At 40.6% G+C, this 21,875-nt stretch overlaps 1 protein-coding gene across 5 annotated transcripts in view; it reads left to right on the top strand.

Annotated features, from left to right (window-relative positions):
• DHX15 (DEAH-box helicase 15) overlaps nt 1–21,473 on the top strand; it is a 56,578-nt gene extending 35,105 nt beyond the window's left edge. For 3 of the 5 annotated variants that reach the window (XM_080619249.1, XM_080619248.1, XM_080619250.1), the window contains exons 10-14: nt 1,065–1,256; nt 4,490–4,612; nt 7,138–7,328; nt 13,325–13,494; nt 14,732–21,473. In XM_080619249.1, coding sequence (XP_080475375.1) covers nt 1,065–1,256; nt 4,490–4,612; nt 7,138–7,328; nt 13,325–13,494; nt 14,732–14,849 — 794 coding nt within the window. In that variant the 3' untranslated portion in view covers nt 14,850–21,473. The other 2 variants (XR_013956997.1, XM_080619251.1) reach the window with 2 other exon arrangements.
• The last annotated feature ends 402 nt before the right edge of the window (nt 21,474–21,875 follow it).

Genomic DNA, 21,875 nt, shown 5'->3' with positions numbered 1-21,875 from the left:
TTTTATCTAACAACATTATATAACGTATTTTGGTGGGTTTTTTCACTTTTTAATCTGCAAGGAATGTCTTTTGTTTATCCTAAAATCTAGTGATATATGTGTTATCAAAGCAAACTTACGTTTCTGTCTGCATAATGGTTTTAAATGGAACTCAGTAATCTACTGAATATCCCTTACCTGCAGAGGATAAGACAAAATTGTGGGCATTAGGAAATCTATAATTTGATGAGGTTTTTTACTTACAGCCTTGATTACACATTCTAATTGTGCATCAGTTAACAACTGTATGTGAATAAAATTGGATAGCATTTTTAAAGCTGAATACATGTTTTTACTCAAACTATGAAGTTAATGTGTGTCTCCCTTTTAATAGTGTTGAATGTTCGTACATTCTTTAACTGGGTTATTTTGCTAATTAAAAATGTAGATCAGCCATATTTAAGTACATTAAACTTGGTTGCTTTTCCCCCTAAAATAAAAATATAATTTATAATCTGTATGCTTTTAAATAGCTGTATGGAACAGTTAAATCCTTTGTGCTGTGCAGCATATATGGTATCTTAGCAGGAAAGCATTTTGGTTTTCCTTCTGGTTTTTTTCTTTTTGTGGGCATGATATACACTCACTATGAGCAATGCAGGCTTAGATTTGTGAAAGACTATAGATATCTAAAGTGGACATGGAAAAGATTTTAGGACTGTATCCATCTGTTTTTTATGGAACAAGGGAAAGTGCATTAGTACGTGGTGGGAGGTTGTGATATTACTGTGATAGTGGATGTTTTACAATTCCACTGCTGTCTCAATTTTTGAAAAGCAATAATCTTCAAATATTCAAACCTTTTGATCCGGTTAAGAGCTATTCTAAACAAGTGACACTCACCCACCCACCCATGTCTGGATGCATATAACTCAATTTGCTACCAATTTTGTGTTTGGAAGTCAGTTGAATGGAGAATGAAAAATAAGATGGCTTATAATAGTCCATGCTTCCTCACTTTTTACTTATTCAGGTATTCAGAGCAGTTTGATTAATGTGCCTACCTGAATATTTTTTTCTTTCAGCTCCTGAAACTCTGATGAGAGCCTTAGAGCTTTTGAATTATCTGGCTGCTTTAAATGATGATGGAGACTTGACTGAGTTGGGATCCATGATGGCTGAATTTCCACTGGACCCACAACTGGCTAAAATGGTTATTGCAAGTTGTGACTACAACTGTTCTAATGAGGTCCTATCTATTACTGCCATGTTGTCAGGTAATAGCAGAGAAAGAGATACTAAACAAAATACAAATCTTCAGTTTGGGGAAAAACTGAGTTTGCCACATCAAAACCATAAACAATATACATATATTTCTAGTAAAGTTAGAAATGTCTTTTAAAAACATACAGGTGTTTAATCAGTCATTATGGACTTACATAAAGACCTTGAAGCTAATGAATAATAATGTTAAGAAATTAACATACATAAAATGGTCAAACAGTTTGCTCTGAACTTCGGGTAAAAGTGTGTATATATATGATGGGGGGTGGAAATCGGGCTAGTGGAACAGAGATTTCTCTTCAGGCTCATAGTCAGGACCAGGAATGCCAGCTCAACCACTGTTTTTAAGGTGGTGAAATCTATTTTTGTATTGTGCATTCTTCTGCACTTTGATAAATCCCAGTATTTCCAAAACTATTACAGTGTAATTTATATTAAACCATAAGGTTGTACATGAAATGATGGTACATTTTTTCAATCATTAAGTGGTAAAGCTGAAGAACAGTCATTAATTTTATAGGGAAGAAAAACTTTGGGGGAGGATGTATATTTATAAGAATTAATTTATGTGCACAGCCGTACTTTGCTGCTGCTCTCTGTGAATAGCACTGCATCAGAGCAGAGCTGCTGCATGACAGAGCTTGATGAGAGAGAAATGTTATCAAGCAAGCAGTGTATTTAATTTCCCAGTTATGTAAAACTGACTTCATTTTATAGTTAGCTGTCATAGGACAAGCAGCAATATTTAGTCTGTTACGAAAATGGGGATTTCTTACAATTACTCTTTTGTCTTCTGGGCGTGCAATTTTAGCAGGCTCTGCACAGTGCAGGTGTGCTGCTTACATGTTTAACTTGGTTGAGTAGATTAAAAAATATGTTTTGGCTAAATGTAAAATCTGTTGCTTCAGTTTAGCCTTACACTATGTTAATATGAAAGTTTTTAAGCACAAGCTAAAATGTTTGTTGCAGAGTTATGATTGTTCAGACTCAGAGCAGATGGGCAGGGCAGAATCATCATAATTCCTTTAATTAAATGGTAGGCTTAATTGCGGAGGTGGTGGTAGGTTGGTGCCTGTCTTTGTCTTCCGTCTCCCTCTTCCCCCAATCTCTACTACAGATCAGTGAGTCTAGTATTTTTGTCTGTGGTCTTAAACTGATTTGTCATAGTCCTTTTTCTATTTACCTTTTCCCAGGCCATGATACTTCTTTGTTGTTGTTGTTGTTGTTGTTGTTGTTGTTGTTGTTGTTGTTTGAAGGCACAATAAATGCCATAGATGAGATAGAAGGAAAAAATTCTTTACTGTGGGGGTGCAGAGGCACTGGCACAGGTTGCCCAGAGAAGCTGGGGCTGCCTCTTCCCTGGCAGTGTTCAAGATCAGGTTGGATGGGGCTTTGAGCAACCTGATCTAGTGGGAGGGGCTGAACCGAGGTGATCTTTAAGGTCCCTTCCAAACCATTCTATGATAAATAAGACCTTTTTGATTTTTATTTTTTTGGGGGGGAGGGTTGGAGGGATTGCAGGTGGGTAAGGTATGGGTTGTCATCTAGCTCCGCTCTTAAAAAAAACCTCAAAACAGCCAAAACCCACTTTTTTTTTTTATTATTTTATTTTTTTTAAACCAGCAGCATAACTGCATTTTATGGTGTCTTAAGTCCCCATAAAGATTGTCAGGCTCTAATAGCAATCCATGTATTAATAGTTTAGACTGAATGGAAAAACTAGGTACCAGAAGAGATCAGAGGATAGATTGAATAAATGGACAGATTAAATGGTCATACTTCATTTTATAAGAGTTGTGGTGCCTTGCTGTGGGGTAGAAAGTGCTATTACTTACTCAAAGCAGTGAGTTAAGCCAGAACAATTTTGAATTTCCTTTTATTAGTCTGAGCTTGAAATTAAAGTATGCTTATATTTTCTCTGCTTTCAAATGCAGGGCCCAAAATACAAGGTGTTTATTTTGCACCTGCATTTCCATTTTCTTTAGTGTGTTAGCCTTGATTTGTTACCGTGTGATTCAGTGTTGCAGTGTCTTATTTTCCTCAAGTTCCATCCAGTATTCAGCTCAGCATATTTCTGAAATGTAGTGCTTGGGGGCTTTTAATGGGAATTTAAGAATAAAGCAAAACTAACTCCTCACAAAAAGGTCCTTATCTGTTAGCGCCAAATGAGGTGCTAAAAGGTGTTCTTATGAGATTTGGTGGGCTTTAGTTCTGAGGAGACTGGTGTAGTCCCAAGCAGCTGGAAAAGGATAAAGGATTTTTAGCATCTTAATTTAACTGAAATTAACCTCTTAAGAATTACATCTACTTTAAAACCAAACTGAGTTTTTCTTCTGTAGATCTCTAAAGTGAGGGTCTCATAATTACATCTTGAATATTAGTATCGATATTACAAACCTATAAGAATGACAGACCATGAATTAAGCTGGCTGCAGTACTATTTGTGGCCTCTGGTAGTCTGTATTTGGAAAGGGAACATTAAAACACAGTTTTTTGGATTCAAGTCAGACTGAGTCAGACTTACGTAAGAATATAATGATGGAGAAAGCTCATCATGCTGTGGGGGTGTTTTGTTTTTATTTCAAGTAGTGCCAAAGGACAGTTTAACCTTCCACCACTACCGCTACCATCACAACCTTTAGACTTATTAATGCGTTCATTCACATGTTTCTGCGTACCAGTGCTGATAACAATACCATCTGGGGAAGAGGGCTTGACTTTACTGCTGTGTTCTGTCTGGTAGCAGACTTGTGATAAATCTCACGTTTGTTTAGACTGTACTAGTGCAGTACAGTTTCAGAACTATCTTCTTCACTCTGTCTTTAGAGGCTTTCTGAGAAAGCAAAGTTGCAATTAGAGCATTTTGTTACATGGGCTGCTAACTCCTGGTAGAGCTATCAGCACTGGGTCTTGAGCCAAGATCTGTTTAGCTTTCCAGTATACATAGACAACCTTGATGGCCTTCAGACTAGAGATTTTGATGCCTACATATAGTTCTATTTAAATAATCAGGTACTCTGTAGCTTTGAAACCCTCTTGTCTTACAGATGTGGTTAGGTGTTGATGTACCAAATCATGGTAGTAAACAGTCCAAGATGCAGTTGGAGGCCATCCTGCCCTGCCCTATGCTCTGTGAACTGACCTAGCTAGGCCTTGTTCCTCTATCTGTGAATGCGTGACTCATCGATATGGGCGTTTGTGTTGGGCCCATACCAACCTTGTTTAGTCCCACAGTGTTTTGTTCGCCCCACGGAAGCAAAGAAAGCAGCGGATGAAGCCAAGATGAGGTTTGCCCACATAGATGGAGATCATTTGACGTTGCTGAATGTCTACCATGCTTTCAAACAAAGTAAGTGTGCATCTGCTTTAGCAAAATCGTTTGAAATAGTTTGTGCTGCCAGCTTTTGTTCTGGGTTCCAAGGACAGATTAGAGATGTGGGCTTGTTTTCCAAGCCATTCTGCTGTGATCTTAAATACTTTTTTGTTTTGAGTATGTAAAAGTTATTTAAGTGCCACTTGTCTTTGGGATGGAAGCAAACCCAAAAAACTAGCCAAGATAATCATGTAATAAACTGATGACTGTGGAGGCAAGCCAGGCTTCTAAATCAGCTCTGGGTAACCTTGGACAGAAGGAAGTAAACGTGCCTGTAATTAAGAAATATTGGAAGTTTGTTATCTGACATTAATTATACCAAAATTTGCTTAATTGCTTAATTTTCAGGGAGAGCAGAGCAGAAAATACAGTGAATTTGAAGAATATGCTAATAGAACCAAAGCCTTTTTAATATAGTTAGAAATTCGCATCTGGAATATTGTGTCCAGTTCTGGGCCCCTCAGTTCAAGAAGGACAGGGAATTGCTTGAAAGAGTCCAGCGCAGAGCCACAAAGATGATTAAGGGAGTGGAACATCTCCCTTATGAGGAGAGGCTGAGGGAGCTGGGTCTCTTTAGTTTGGAGGAGACTGAGGGGTGACCTCATCAATGTTTACAAATATGTAAAGGGTGAGTGTCAGGATGATGGAGCTAGGTTTTTCTCAGTGATGCCCAGTGATAGGACAAGGGGTAATGGGTGTAAACTGGAGCATAAGAGGTTCCATGTGAACATCAGGAAAACCTTCTTTACTGTGAGAGTGGCAGAGCACTGGAACAGGTTGCCCAGGGGGTTGTGGAGTCTCCTACATTGGAGATATTCAAGGCCTGGCTGGACATATTCCTGTGTGATGTACTCTAGGTTACCCTGCTCTTGCAGGGGGGTTGGACTAGATGATCTTTTGAGGTCCCTTCCAACTGTTGGGATTCTGTGATTCTGTAATAAGGCCTTGGGATGGATTGACAGACAGATGGGTGATGCATCAACAAGTAGTATCTTAAAGCTCTATGATAAATTTATTTCATTTTCCTCATTTTTGTGTAAGGATTTTAGGGAAAATATGTGGTCCTCCTCAGCAGTATATTTTAGCAGCTTGAAAAAGATGGGAATGAAGAGGGGAAGCTAGGAAGAATGGCTACATAAGTGGTATGGTTTTTTTTTTTTAACAGTAACTTGTCCTGGTGGTAAGGAAAAAGATTACTCTTAACTGCCAACCAGGTTAACTTGAGTGCTCCATTTACATTTATGTGTAAACAACAAAAAAGCAAGTCTTTTTATCCTGAGTAAAACGAAATCCAGCTGGGTGTCCCTTTCTGCTGCAGCTTTGATCTAGAAATTTTGCATTGAAATAATCTACCACTTTATGTGGCAATCCTAAATAAATCTATTTTCAGAGTAAAAGTCAAACAGAAGTATTCACAACTGTTTGAAACAATAGCTGAGAAACTTATACTAAACAACTGGGAGTTGGAGGCACCTTTTGCTTGGTTTTGTTAGCTTTTTAGTGAACAGGATCTGGTATGTCTTGTGAATGTGTTTTGTGGGGGGAGACATTTCTGGAAGCCACTGCTTTCATGCTCAGGTTCCTGAGGGATGGAATTACTTGGGGAATATCTTTTGTTCAGTTTCACTGTGAAATTGAGTAGGATTTCTGGAATTCAGGATCGGAAGACATAATGCTGCTACTGTTTATATCTAGAACAATATAAACCAGTTACAGATCATCTGACACGCACAGTTCGAATGGTGCAAATGCTGCGGTACTTCAGCTGTGATTCTGCTGGCTAGTGTACAAGAACTTCAGCATTCATACTTAATTTTAAATATATTCTGTAATATAAAGGACAAAAAACTTAAAGCGTATTACTTATTGTGAAACCTTTTCAATGCAAGTTAATAATAGTCTCTGTACAAGAGATACTTTAAGTTTTGTTAACACTGTTTTTGTTGGATTATTGAAGTAACAGATTTAGAAGAGCGTCACTTCAAAAGCAACAGAATTGGTAGGGAGAACTGGGTTTCTTGGTATTAAACATGCACTTGGGTTTAAGGAGGGTTTGTTTTCTCAAATGCAAGTGTAATTGTGTACAGTCTTCTTGTGTCCGTTGCACGCTGCAGTTAAAGATGATGTAGTGTTCCTGAAGTTCAGTTACATTTTACAGTGCCGATTGAGAAGATGATTTTTGTAGTTGTGGGGTGTGATTTTTTTGACATTTACTGGTGGGGATATTTCAGCCAAACATCAGTGACTGTGTGTATATTGTGTGTGTTGGGGAAGGGGAGCTACTTTGTCCTGGCCACATGCTGCCTCACTAGAAAACAATTTGAGCAAGTTATCTATAACGCAAGAAAATGACTTAAGAAACTAAGAACTCTTGTCATATATGAAAGCTTGTGGATATTTTTTTTTCTGGTTCATGTGACTGATTGATCAATTGCTGTTTTATTTACTTGCTTTAATTGGATGAAATACTCATTTTTGATTCATGTGTTTTAATGTTGCAGATCATGAGTCGGTTCAGTGGTGTTATGACAACTTCATTAACTACAGGTCCCTGATGTCTGCAGACAATGTACGCCAACAGCTGTCACGAATCATGGATAGATTTAATTTGCCTCGTAGAAGCACAGATTTTACCAGCCGAGACTATTACATCAACATAAGAAAGGCATTAGTTACTGGGTATTTCATGCAGGTATGTATGCATCCTTGCAAGGAACATAGCTGATGTTTAGGTGGCTTTTAATTTTAAGATGGTTATTAAAATTTATCAAAACTTTATGGATGTTAATTAAATTATATATGGCTCACTCTGTTGCCTCTTTGTCTTTGTTGGATTACTTGGTTTTTGCTCCAGTAGTACATTCTTTAGGCAAATCTTGGTAGAGAAGCTTTAGGCAGTCTTTCTCATACCAAAATACTGTTTCTGGCATGACTAATCAGGAATTGGCTACTAACTTCTGAATAAGTGGGGAAGGAACTTCATACAGCATTTCAAAGTAATTGCAGAAATGTAGTTTTAAAATTATCTGTAGTCCGATACAAGTAGGGGAAATGTAGTTGTATGTAAATATTAATTATATGTAGTCCTTGTAGAAGGAGAGTGTTTTCTTTGCCATACTTTTCCATATTTATATTTCACTTTAAAAATATGTCAGTCACAAGTACTGGAGCAGGTCTGTACTCTCAAGATGTATGCTCTTTGTAACTCACTTGCCTCTTGAACGAGGATGTGTGGAAGCCAGTCTTCATTGCTGCTGCCTGGTTGCTTTGCATTTCATGTTAAGCATGTCTCCAGGCTAGAATGCAGGCTGAGGTTTTTCTTTGGGTGGTGTTTCTTGTGTTTTGGTTTGGTGTTGCCTTTTTTGTTTGCTTTGTTTTTTGGTAGAATGTTTTGGTGTCATAGACCCTTAATGCTGTGATTTTTCTGTTCAGTGTTTATCCCCGGGGCTAGAAGAGTCCCTTTGCTGCCTTTTGCAGATCCAGGAGTACAGAAACTTTAATGGGAGTCACTGTGTTCAGTCCTTGCTTTCAGCACTTGGTTTCTTCATCTTTCTTGGGGATGCCTTAGCACACAATCCCCCTACACCTTTAATTTTGTAAATCTTTTCAAAGATACTTTAGTCTCTACTGCTCAGGAGGTAAAGATCTGACATTACTACTCTATTCACAACAAAAATATAGGCTCACATGGATGAAAACGAAAGCCCTTCCAGAAGTCCCCTTGGCTTCCATGGCCAACAGGTTGTTTACTGACCCTCTCACCTAAATTGCCTTTTTGGGCTGAATCAAGGGATAGCTATGGCAAACCTGGTGAAGACATTTAGAGTGGAAGCCATTTCAGCAGTTTCTTTTCTCCTTTGATGTGTTTGAGTCCATTTTATTTTGTTTTCTTCTTTGACTATTTAACCTCCATGATCGCGTGCTGTTTGACCTTGCCTGAACTCTCTCATGAATTCCATGTTGTTTTGAGTAACTTTCAGGAGAAAACTTAAACAACATCTCTTTTAAGTAGATATATTTTCCAACAGTTGAAGTACTTAAAAATGCAGTCTGTGTGCACATTCTACTTTCTTTAAGCAGGTATTCTGGCTCTGGCATTTGGGGGCCCATGTTCAGAAAGCCCTGTAAGGAAATTCATACATTGTTCTGTGTCCTTGTAGTTCAGAGCGTGAGTAGAGTGCCAAGTCCGCGCGCTTGCAAAGTGTGTACATACCCTGTAAATAATATAGTCTATGGGCAGCACATGGCAGAAGTTGTTTCTTCAAACTTCTTAAGCTTTAAATGGAGTGTTAAAACCAGTAGTAGCCCTTGTTCTGAAGTAGTTCTCATTGCCTGCATTGTTTTATGCTTTGGTAATGGCCTCTGTGTCCTAAAAAGAGCCACCAAATCTTACCGTAGAAATTCCTGTCGTAACCAGGACCTGTGGTTGATGTCAGGGCCTGTATTAACTATTAACAAATTATGTAATTGGTGTTGAGTACTGTAAATTTGCCTTCAGTTGTGTGTCAGTGACTGATAAATGTGGAGTTTCTGGTGGTGATACGTCATCTCTTCACCCTTTATATTTAAATGCAAACTTGAATTCCAGTAAATCCTTAGACAAGCAGAAGGAACAGTAAAATAAGTTAAAATTACCAGCAATTATGTTTGCAGAAGAACTTTTGGAAGGATAGGTGCTAACAACGAGTTAAGTGTCTTATAGAATTGTTACGTCCCTGCTTTCTTCTAGTTTTTGTTATGAAAAATGTTTATTGACTTCTTTCAGTAACTATTTTTGTGTCATGCATCAGAATACGCAAAATGTGTAAAACAGAGCAGGAGTGGTATTTGTCGAATCAGCTCTTTTAAAATAAAGTACACCAGAGAAATGTCGTCTTCTCAATACTGAAGTGCTAGATACATCCTGCCTTAACGGGGAGGGATTGGAAAATTGTACAACTGTAACATGTCTGTAATTTGGCAACAGAACTCAGGAACTAGTGATGTAGATGATTATTTACTCAACAGAAGTAGGAAAACAAAGCTTATAATTTCTAAAGTGTTAATAGACGTGTAGCTGAAATAAGTGTGTGGAAAAGACTAAGCAAAAGTTATACCACAGGAAGTAAGTGAAAGAAATTGTTACAATTGAATTGGAAAAGGCAAGCAAATGCCAGAGTACCTTAAAGGATGGGTCATCTTCATTCTAGTGACTTTTTGAGTTTGATATTACCAGTTTTCTTAAGCTTTTGTCATTTCTGCTCTAGTACTGAAGGCAGAACAAGACTATATAGTTGGAAATTTAAGTCAGATTTTAAAGATTGATCAAAGCTCTGTGGTATCTTCAAATCAAGCCTGGAACCTTTTTTGGAAAACATGGCTTGGAATCACAGGATATATCAGGGTCATTAGAGAGGATGAATTTCAGTGACGTGGTGTTGTACAGGAATTTAGATGTCAGTACTCCTCTTATGATCTCATTCTTACTGCTGTTTTGTCTTGGTGCTATTCTGTGTGTAGAATGGTGTATATTTTGAAGTTGTTACATAATCAGGCTCGTACAACAATAGAAAGGTAATAAATCCATGACATGAAGGTGGTCACCAGTGCAATTAATGGCATTCATTTGAGCTTTACGAATGCAGAAGAATGGTTTAAATTTTTTAATAGCTTCAGAGACACTATTGCATGCTCTGCAAGCAGGAATCCAGGCAATTGACAGTGCTCCTTTGGTGCATGCTAGCATTATTGTTTCAAAAAGACAGACAAGGTACAATAATTGCTCTAAGCTGTCAAGACCAGCCTGCCAAAATCTGTAGCCTTAAATCTAAAAAAGATTGGATCTGGCAATACTCTTCCTGCTTCTGGCCTTTTGTATGCATTTGGGTTGACAGTGTTTGATTAAAAACCCCTGGTTGGGCTCTCTGGGTTCAGTGACGTGATGGATAATACGTAAGCACGAGCACGCTTAAAATTTCAGAGGAGGGTGTGCTATTCTTAATGAAATTGTGACATCCCTGAAGCCTCTGTTAGGAGAACTTGAATTAAAACTTTTTCCTATGGTGGCCACTGTTTCCATGGGGGTTTGTCATGTTGATAACAGCCTTGTAATTGTCTCTTAAACGATCAGCGGGTGGCCTTTTTTTAGTCTGCAGAGCAACCTGGGCTGGCTTGGCTCTTTATGATCCTTCAAGAGTTGTGTTTGTGTAGCTCCTCATAGTAGTCAATAGTGTTAATAGCTTTTCTCTCCACTTACAGCCCCATTCCTCATTCAGGTAGGATAATTCACAAATGTGTTGTACTAATACATGATGGATTCCTTGATGATTGCAGGGTTCAGGTGTGTATTTTGCTTACTACCACTGCTCATTGAAAAATGAGCCTCTTTGTATGATGCTGTGGTTTCTATGGAAGCTCATGCTTTTTATGCTCTGAAAAACATCACAGAATAATCACTGAAGGATTGATTGAGGTTGGAAGTGACCTCTAGAGGACATCTGGCCCAACTATCAGTACATTTACAGGCACTGGGGTTCAGAGGAGTGTAGGTGCATATACTGCCTCCCATGGGTCCTTGTTCATTCCCTTACATCAACCTTGTTGCTTGCTTGAGCCCTAAATTCTTGTAGCTTCGTGATCTGGCAAGTCACTTACCCCTTTGTAGAAGCGGCAGAGCTGGCACTCAGTCAGCTGTGCAGGAACAGCTCTGGCCAGGAGGGAGCGGGAGGATGCAGTAGCTGACTGCTGGAGCGTCATGGCCTGCAGTGCAGCCATAGTGTCACTCTGTGTGTTTCGTGATGCTGTTGTCATTGCTGGGCCTGAAACTCTTCACCAATCCGTGTGCTCACACTTTATAGAATCTAAATAGGATAAGTACAGTAGCTCAGTGTTAGCTTGGGATATAAATAAGTCACAATAGTGTGTAACCACTTAAAAGAGACTTATCCCTCATATCTGTGTTCTAAGGAAACATATTTTTCTTAATTGGGGTTATTGGAGTTGCTGTCCTTCCCTTGAAATTAAGAGCCACCTGTACTTCTCTGCAGCGTTTCTTTTTCTTTGAGTATGCTTAGTTAGTTAGTTCTGAATGTTTTTTCCTTAGTTCAGAATTACACAAAATAAACAAGAAGTACAGCTCTTTTCCATGTCATTTATGATGATAGTAATCATATGTATTTGGGAAAACTAGTTAATAAGACCTCACTGTCTTAATACATCTGAGTGCGACTGAGGTGCTAAAGGTAAATTGTGTTGGTTTAATTTAACAGCGAGCTGTTTTCTAGAATGAAACCTAAATTAATGAATTGTTCTGTGGCAGATGAATGTCTTTTCTAGTCTGGTTTGCAGCTATGCTGCTACTTAATTTTGCAAGTGTTGGGTTGAATTGAATGAAATTAAGCCTAAATGATTACAGAGCGCTGTTAATCTCCATTGAAAAGAGCCTCTGTTGACTACCTGGACTTCAAGCAAGGTAACAGTGTTATTGCTAAAATCTTGGGTGATAAGCTTTGCAGACCATTGAAATATTTTGTCCCACTCCTAAAACATGTTCTGGATATTAATGGCATAAAATATAAAAGGGAAGTACACTCAATGTGTTACTGAGGAGATATTCTGACTTTAAAATTTGAGGTAGCTATTGCTTTAGAAGTCTTGGGATTGTAATCTACTGGAAAAAGGTGAGATATAGCAGGGAATTAGGAAAACAAGGAAGTACACAGCCTACATTAAAGGAAAGCAGCTAACTGTGACCTGATAAAAAATGTCTTTCAACATCTTTCACCCATTGTCCATCCTGCTTAATCTTTTTATGGTATTTGTGTGTGTGTGTCTGTATATATATGTAATGAAATAAGTACTGAGGTCATCTTGAATTGCCAGTATCAAAAGGTTAACTCTGGTTACCTGTTCTGTTAGATTAACTGTTCTTACAGACTATATCCTTCTAAGGATAACTGTCTGCTTCCCCACAGATCTTAATGAGCTAGGTATCAGAGCATCTCAGTGAGGAAGGCATTATTCCCTTTCATAGAGCAAGGAGCTTAGTCAGAGAGAGATTAATTGATTTTTCACCAAGGTCACAGCAGAAGTGTGTTGCTGAACCTACATTTTCCAGCTCTGAACCTCATGCTGTAACAAGGTTGCTCTTATTTCTGACATGCCAAACTTCCCATTCCTACTGGACTGATGTTTTACAGGCCACTGTGAGAGCATTTGCAGAACAATACGTCCATCAGTAGAATTACTGCTGAAACACTGCTCTAATAAGAACTTGAAAGGATAGCATTGTGGCTTTCCAGTCCCACAGTAGCTGCTGTGATCAAATGCTTGAAGCAGGTGTCTGTAGTGGACCGTGGTTGACTGTGGGATGTTGCAAACCTGTCCAATAGATATTCCTTTTTGATATTCTCTTTGCTTTGCTGTTGTTCTAATAATGATTCTTCTCTTTAGGTGGTAACTATATTTTTGTATGTTGCTTGAATTGTGTATTAGAGTATACACTTAACCATGGCAGTTAGCAGAAACATCTGGCATCTTGATTGTGTCTATAAAAAAGCCTGAATGGTTGAAGTGGTCAAGTAGTGTGCCAAATTTAGATGAGGTTTGAAAGTTGGGATTGTGTGTTGTGTGTAGAACACTTGAGAGTTGGCTTGAAATCACTTCACTTAAAAATTGCCTATGGTAATGGAAGAATGTCTTTGTCCCTAGGTGGCACATTTGGAACGGACGGGGCATTATTTAACAGTGAAAGATAACCAGGTGGTGCAGTTGCATCCTTCCACTGTTCTTGATCATAAACCAGAATGGGTGCTGTACAATGAGTTTGTCCTTACAACAAAGAATTACATTCGGACATGTACAGACATCAAGCCAGAATGGTAAGCCAGACATCTTAAAACAGTCATGACCTACTGTAAAGCTCTTGGTTTTCTTTTTTAAATTGAGGCAATTCCTTTCACTTTTCCTGAAGCTAGTATTAGAGAACAGTCACAGGAACAATGATGGTGTGGACTTGAGCTCTCGCAGATGATTAAAGATTTTCTTTGTGGATACTTGTTCCTGTTTGTGGGAGTTGTGTGTGAAACTGGCCTCTGTGCAGTGCGCAGGGAAATGCTTGCCTTAAATCCAGAGACTGTAGTACTACTGCTGGGAAGGAGCTGCTTGGAGGTGCTAGGTTTGGGGAGATGTCCTAGCACCCACTTGTTTGCTTAAGAGGTACCATTAGATGCCTCTTTTCTCAGGACTGAGGTCCTCTCTTTGCAGTAGATGTCTTAAATTTTTCCAGAAGGATCTCAGCAGGATTCACTACTTTCTTAAAACATGAAGGGAAGAGGTACACCCTGCCTTGTCCTAATATTTATTTGTCAATAGAGTGTCTATTGAGGGAGTTGGAGGCCTGATCTTCTGCAGACAAGCAAAGATCTGAATTGTCTTGCTTGTCTTTAAGGTTGTACTTAAACTGCCAGGTTACAAGCTTTGGCGACACATGAGGCTCTTCAGTTGTTGATATCGTGCTGTTGTGCAGAAGGAGTTCATAAATTTGTAAGTCATAAAACATAGCAGGTATACAGCCTGCAGTATTTGAGTGGAAAAGATTTGAATCCTTCCTCAGAAATCCTTTTCTTGGGAAGCGCTGCATAGCCTAAAGGTGGGGTCCTATGGCCTTGGTTGTGTTTTTAAGCTTAAACCGGTTAAGGTTCAACTGTGCTCATGCACAAATCGGTATTGAGGCAGGCTCTGTTTCTTGTGGGCTTCTACGTGAAGCAGCACCGCTGACTGCAGGGGCTCCTGTGACACATACTGAGACAGCAGTGAGTCCTGTGTGGGACACGTGGCCGAGGAGGAGCATCTTGTGCACGCTTCTTGTGAGGAGGAAAGCATCTTGTGAGGAGGAAAGCATCTTGTGAGGAGGAAAGCTTGTGCACGCTTTCTTGCCTTGGACTCCGGTGCTGGCACAGGATGGGACTGAGATGTAAATGTGTGTGAAACTTTCATTGATCTTAGCATCACAGATGGGCTGAAAATGAATGATAATTGTTTCCCTCAGCTGCAGAGTTTCTGTAGGATGCATCTTAAAGTTTGACTATTAGTAACAAACTTTTGCTTTCTTGACAGGCTGGTGAAAATTGCCCCACAATATTATGACATGAGCAATTTTCCACAGTGTGAAGCAAAGAGACAGTTGGATCGCATCATTGCCAAACTTCAGTCCAAGGAATACTCACAGTACTGAATTTATGCTTTGAACTGAAGTTGCTCAGAGGACAGCTTTAAGAGACGAAAGGATTCAAAGTTCAAGTTGTGCTCTTCACTTTGGTTCAATAATGGCCTTTATTTGAAAGCTTTTTAATTTTTCTTTACAGTAAATATTCCATTCTGATTTCATAAATTAAACATTTATGCCTCCCTTTTGTGTTGACACTGTAGCTCATACTGGAAAAGCTAATCAATGTTTTGCAGTTTATTGAAAGTAGTTCTATATATAACAATGTTATAAGCATTTCTTTAGAAATGGTTGAAAATGCTTCTAAAAAATGTGATTATCGACCATGGTATGCATGATCGTTGTAATTGTTGACATTCCTTTTAGAAGTTGTGAAATGTTACAACTTGTGCTTATGTAGACACAATCTTTGGCCTCAGTACGAAGGTACTGACTTCAATAAAGTCTATTTATACTAATTTGGTCCCACACTATGTCAGTATTTCTGTTGCTTTGATCAGAAGGTGAGAAGCTGAGGAGCCAGGTAGTGCCCCATGGAACTGCTGCTTTACTGACATGGCAGTAGTTAAGGCTTTCAGAGTTGAAAGTGCAGGTGCTGCTGCAGCAGGTTATGAGGACTTGGATACAGTGCGTGCAGTGTTGATCCCTGGCAAACCTGCTTAAGTTATGTAGGAAATTGTTTTAAAGATGAGATGCATGCACACGTTTCTGGAGATTGCTTTCTTCCAACATACTCCTAGATCTTTCTTGGACAGAGCTGTAGTTGTGTCCTGTGCAGTGACTGGCCAGTTAGAAATTCCCCTGCTGGGCAGCGTTCACGTGCAGGTGACACAAACGAGAGCATCAGTGACACTGCAGGACAAATACCATTGTGTCACTGTAATTTTGTAGTGGTTTTTAGTGAAATACAATTTGACTGCATTTTCAGTTTGGGAAAGCTTAACCTATGTGGAATTTGTAGTAAGATTTGATCAGAGGGCTGGAACACCTCTCCTGTTAAGACGGACTAAGAGAGCTGGGTTTGTTCAGCCTGGAGAAGAGAATGCTCTGGGGAGACCTTAGAGCAGCCTCCAGAGCCTAAACGAGGCCTACAAGAAATCTGGAGAGGTACTTTTTTGCTAAAGGGCATGTAGGGGTAGGTCATGGGGGGATGGCTTTAAATTGGAAGTTGGTAGATTTGGATCAGATACTGGGAAGAAGTTACTGTCCCACTGTCCCAGGTGGTGAGGCACTGGCACATGTTACCCAGAGAAGCTGTGACTGCCCCATCCCTGGCAGTGTTCAAGGCCAGGTTGGATGGGGCTTTGAGCAACCTAGTCTAGTGGAAGTTGTCCCTGCCCATGGCAGAGGTTGGAGCTGGATGAGCTTTAAGGTCCCTTCCAGCCCAAACCTGTGATTTAACATATTTACATGTTTACATTGAAAAACTTACTTAAAAACATATTTGGTCAGATTTCAATTCCTCTCCCTGGAATAATGAGGTTTGACCCTTCTGACAAAGAGGAGTTGGAGCAGCATTTTATGAGGGAAGTTCCCCCAGAAAAGGAGCTGTGCACTGCTGTGCTGTGAGGCTGGAGCAACCCTGGGCTGTGTTTGCAGAGCTGGCAGCTAAGCTGTTAGACTGATCTAGGACACTGATCTTTGGGAAATCCTATTTAAATCATAGCAGTTGGCTATGAAATTACTTGGAATCAGTAATTCCAGGGTTGTTTTTATCTTAATTGCCATTTATATAATGGGGAGCAGAGAAGTTTTGAAAACTTTGTTAGCAATGCAAACAGTATTGTGAAAGAGAACGTGTCTGACAATTAACACTTGACTGAATTTATGCTATACAGTGGGGCTGTGAGCGCCTAAGGTTTTGTAAGTGAGGGGGGGAGTCTCTTCTACTTCAGGTGCTGTGGGATGGGTCTGGACCTCCGTGCCCTGTGAAACGGTTCTCAGTAGGAAGAATGAGGTTGATCCTGTAAGATGTTGCACTGGATGAATTTTTCTGAGCAGTTACAAGAGTGTCCATTTTAAAACATGGGGATCCTGACCTGGAGCAAACTGCTTTCACACTAGTGCTCCTAAACACGTGACTGGTTTGAATCCCTGCTCAAAAGGTACCTGTGGTTCACTCAGTATGTGGAGTTTGCTCCCCCTCCGGCTGGTGCGGAGCACTCTGTGCCATGGTGGAAACTGGCTGCTCCCCAGGTACCAATGTGTCCAGTGTCTGCAGCTTTCAGCACAAGGGTGCTGCTCCACAGGCTGCCGGGCTCTCCTGAGCACAGTGAGGTGCAGAGGCATGGCCAGCTCTCAATGTGAAGCCCCTTGAGGACCCCAGAACCAGGTGGCATAAGCTGCTGTGGTGTTGATGTTTGTGGATGGGGAGCAGATGGCTGTGGTTGCCAGAGGAGATGACACGGGAGGGACTTGGGCCTGGTTTCTCTTTTGTAGCTGTCATACCCGCAGACTGCTCAAGCAGCGACAGCTGACCTGGGATCTGTCCTTGCTATGAGCAATGCCAATCCTGCAGGCCAAGTCAGTGTCCCCTGGCAGCTGCACAGTTCTCCTTTCTCCCAATTAAGCCACTGACACCTGTGTAAGCTACTGAGAGGTGCTGGGTGCACCCATGTCACTGGTTTAATTGGAAGTTTGTCAGTGTCCCAGCTGTCAGCAGAGATGGTACAGACCCCCTGCCCGCTCCCCTCCTGGCAGCCATGGAAGGCAGCTCTGCTGGTGAGCCTGCTGCAGTCTGGGAAATGACAAAGCTCAGACATCCGGGGGATCCAGCAGATGGGACACTTGCGTTTGTCACTGACTCCCTAGAAATACTTCTCTTCCTGCAGAGCAGGCAGGCGAAGCACTTGGCAGTGCTGAAGTTTAGGGCTGAGGCATTTTCCCAGATGGGACCATGTGTGCTACATCCACAGTTGTTCCTCACTAGTAATCAATCCTGTAGTGGGGAATGGCTCTGGGGTTGGAGTATGTAAGGGGCTGGGGCTGTAACATAAGGACTTGCTTAAACCACTGTGGGTACCTTAGCGCTACTGTGAATTTCACTGTTTTTTAATGTGACTTTGGAGCCATGTAGCAGTGGGAGTGAGTTATCCAAGAAATAACTCCCTCTCTGAAGGACTTTTGAAAGGGACAGCATGTCTTCTCTGAGAGATGTTTTCTAGGTCCTGAAAGGAAAACTATCAGGAGCCCTCCTCTTGCATACAGCTCCTGAGGGATACAACAGATGCACGCAGAGGAAGCTGGGTTTGAGAACAGCCCTGGGGGTTTTGTGAGTCAAGCGTTGAAAGGTAGAACCTCATTCCTGTTTTTCTGGTGGAAAAACTCAAAAAAGGCTGCCTGGAGAAATGAAAGGAGACTGAGAAGGCAGTGTAGGAGTGAGGCTGCTCTGTCTGCTAGAGTATGAAGGTCTCCACTTCCCTCAGTTAAAAACAGCTGCAGCCCTGCTCATCACCAGAGCTTTGGGTTTGGCTGCTTGTGCTGTGGACTGCAGTAAGTTGGGAGGGAAATTGGAAACTGCAAAATGCACGAGAGTTTGCTCACATCAGATGGAAATCCAGTGCCCCTGTGTTCTGTTCTGCCAAGCACCGCAGCTGACTGAAAGGTCCAGTGGCTCTCTGCTGGCCTATGGAGGTGCCTCACCTGCCTCGTGCTGACCCCAGCTGTTTGCTGTATTCCCTGCCTTGCCAGTGTCACATCAGTGTGTCCAAACTGCTAGTGAGGGTGTGAGTGTGGCTCTTCTGGAGTGCTGAGGGATTGCTCCCATAGGCTTCGTTGGTTGTTGGCTCTGGAACAACCTACAGGGAGAAGCAATGCTTTGTTATTACAATGCTGGCTTTTTGGGGTTTTTTTACCAGAGAAATTCAGGTGTGTTTTTGAGAATGCAAGTTTGTATCAAATAAACTGTTTATAGTGTGGGGCTTTTGGAAATACAGAGTGGATTAGATGATAGGAAAATAGCACAGTGAAAGGAGTCTATTTTTTGAAAGAAGGAGAGTCTTCTGTCTTGATTGTGCTTCTGTGTAATACCTCAAAGCTGTAAAGGGCTAATACTGATGTGAGGTATCAGTCTAGGTTTGTTAGGTACGGAGGTAGTTACTAATGGCTGAGTACAGGAAGCTGTGTTTAGGTATGTATATAGTAACATGAGGACAGAATTGACCGGTTGTACTGTGTTTAGATTTGTAGGGATTTTATAGCATTTAGAGTTTTTGTCAGAGAAAAGAGTAAATCGTGACTTTATGCTTTGCTGTCTTGATGCCATAAACCCCTGAATGTCTTATCTCCTCTGGGAGATGCGTACATGCACTGGCACAGGAGGCATCCCTCTGGGGGCTGCAGGGGTGTATCCCTGTGGGGCACCTCTCCTCACTCCCTGCGGCTGGACCTGTTGGTACAGGCCAGTGTCTGTTGATACATTCTGTGTTGATGTGCTCAGCTTCGTGGCTTCCGATCACCAACCACACCTCTGTTCGGATGAGGCTTGTGCAACAGCAGCACTTTGCGATGTGTCATGTTCAACCTGTGCTGCTCCATGGTGCATCTCAAACTGGTAATTATTTGTCATAAGAAATGCAGCTTAAAGCAAACGCACTGAGATTTGCTTTCAGTGTGTCATTTACAAAGATACCTTAACAAGAGTCACAGGCAAAGAGTTTTCCTTCCACCCAGTCAAGCTGCAGTTATTAATTTGTAATCAGATTGCCATTGTTTTCTTCATTTGCGGACAGTGGGCAATAGAAAGCCGGCCTGCACCATGATGCTAGAGACATCTAAAGTACAGGAGTTTATTCATTTGCTGTAATTTGTGAGGAATAGCCATTTATCTTGCTTTTCCAACAGCTGAATATTTTAATAATAAACATTATACAAGTATAATCTTGCATTGGTACTCTGTTGACCTTTTAAAAGTATTTAACTTCAGGACTATGTATGTGACATAAGATTTATGTGAAGCAGAGGGGGGAAAAATGACCTACTCGGTCAACCTGGCTCATTCTTCCACTCATACCTTTTACACTGGTAGCTTGCTTCCATGGTGTGCTTCATAGAGCTGTTCCCATACAAAACTGGGTATCAGTCTCCAGTAATCTGAATGTCAGATATTCTTGAGCTTGAAATAAGCAGCTTCAAAACTGGGATGAAACTGCTATATGGGAGTGTTTGCTCCTTTCTTCATTGCTCCTTTAGCAAATGCCAAGCTCAGGCTGCCTGTAATTCACACTGATGCATTCGAGAGAAGTGGTTGGTTTCCAGGAGCTCCCGGCTTCCATATCGAGGGGATGAAGTGAATGTGGTAACAGCAGTAATGTTCCTTTGGCAGCAGGAGCAGATGAGTTCTGCTGATCTGATTGGGGGGTGTTCTCATTTTGCAGTATTTACTCCTATGAGGCAGTTTCTCAGGAACACTGAATGTATGTTGGACAGATGATAAAATACTTTTCCTTTGTGTACATCTTGGCTCTGAGTGATTCTTTAAGCTTTTTCCAGCTATGGAAGCTATGCAGTAGTTATGTTGTATAGAAGAATAAACCATAGCACAAATGCATGTTGATAATAAATATTTCCTGTGGCTGTAAACATGTATTATTTTGGGTTGGTCTGATTCTTTCAGCTGAAGTAGGCTCTTGCCTTCCATTTGAATCCAGTGTTTATTTGGTAAGTGTATTGCACAAATATCCCCACCTCATCACCTCCAGCAGTGTAACCAGGAAACCTCAGAGCATCACATACTTAGCGGGCTCCATGGAGTGGGTGGGTGCTGGTGGACCCATTCCTTGCCTGCTTTGTCTGTTCACATATTCAGTTATGTAGCCAAACCCTTTTTGCTTGTATCAATAGCCAGTTTTATTCTCAGAAACATCAGCCTTTTCAGCTGTCTGAAGGTGCTATCAAAATTATTGTGTGATTTTAAAGAATTACAAACTAAATTTGACCTTTCAAATCTTAGAATGGTATCTTTGAGGTTGTTCCAGTTTGCAGGTTGAGTAACGAGCAACTGATAAGCCTTTTACTGTGACAGGGATAGTAACGTTGTTCTAAAAATACTAACACACTGTGAACCTTTCCCGAAAGGCTGCAGTTTGTGCAGGAGCAGCAGCAGGTTAAAAGCAGTGCGAGTCACGACGTGCTTCTGTGAGCAGCGAGCTGCCCAAGAGGGCACTGACAGCTTTGTTCCAGTGAGTTACTGTGTTACACAGTATAATGGCAGTAAACTTAAATTACTGCTACTTCTACATACTTAAAAAAAAAAAAAAAAAAAAAAAAATTTGATTATGAGCAGAAATCAAGGGTAAGAGTTGGCAAGAATTTAACATTTCAGCCTTAATGTTCACAACAATATGTACCCTGTTTGTTGAAAGCAGACGTTTCATTTTCAGTAAATTTATAGACAGTGAACAGGTTCTCCCTGTAAGCAAATCGGTGTTAAAGAAAAGCCCACACAGCAACAGAAACAAGAGCATTTTGGATGTTAGACCAGGTTTGTGCTTTACATGTTTCTGCTCTAAAGGTCCTTTTGGCCTCCCTGCTCTGTGAATCCTAGCACTCCATTCTGATGTCTGTTCTGTACATTCTTGAGCACAGCCAGTGTGACGTGAGAGGGTAATGAGGCGGTAGAGGTGTGATTTTTCTGCAGCCTAGAGAAATCCTGCTTGTTTCTGGAGGAGAATTAGGGAAGGAAAAGTGAATAGGAAAATATTCCATTGTATGAAATTGTAATGGCCTACTTCGTGATCTCCTTCATAATCATATTTGCTCTTCACAATAATTGCCTGCAATGAGTATTATTTTTGCAAGTAAAACTTAAGAATCCAACTGTTTGTAGTCTACTGGCTTGATGTGAGACTCGCATTTAGATCTCTTGTTAGATGCAGGGAGGTTTCAGAAATGAATTTGCTTTTTTTAGCAGTCTCTTGATAAAACTGATTTGATTATAGAAACAACTTTATCAGTCCTGGGCTGTCTCAATTCGGAACAGAACTTCCTAAATTAGCAACAAAGTCAGCAGCAAAGCTTCGTTCTTGCTGCTTCCAA

Source organism: Psittacula echo (assembly GCF_963264785.1).
Source record: "Psittacula echo genome assembly, chromosome: 1".
NCBI classification, from domain to species: domain Eukaryota; kingdom Metazoa; phylum Chordata; class Aves; order Psittaciformes; family Psittacidae; genus Psittacula; species Psittacula echo.
Note: the sequence above shows the minus strand (reverse complement) of the source record. Positions and strands in the feature narration are given on the sequence as shown.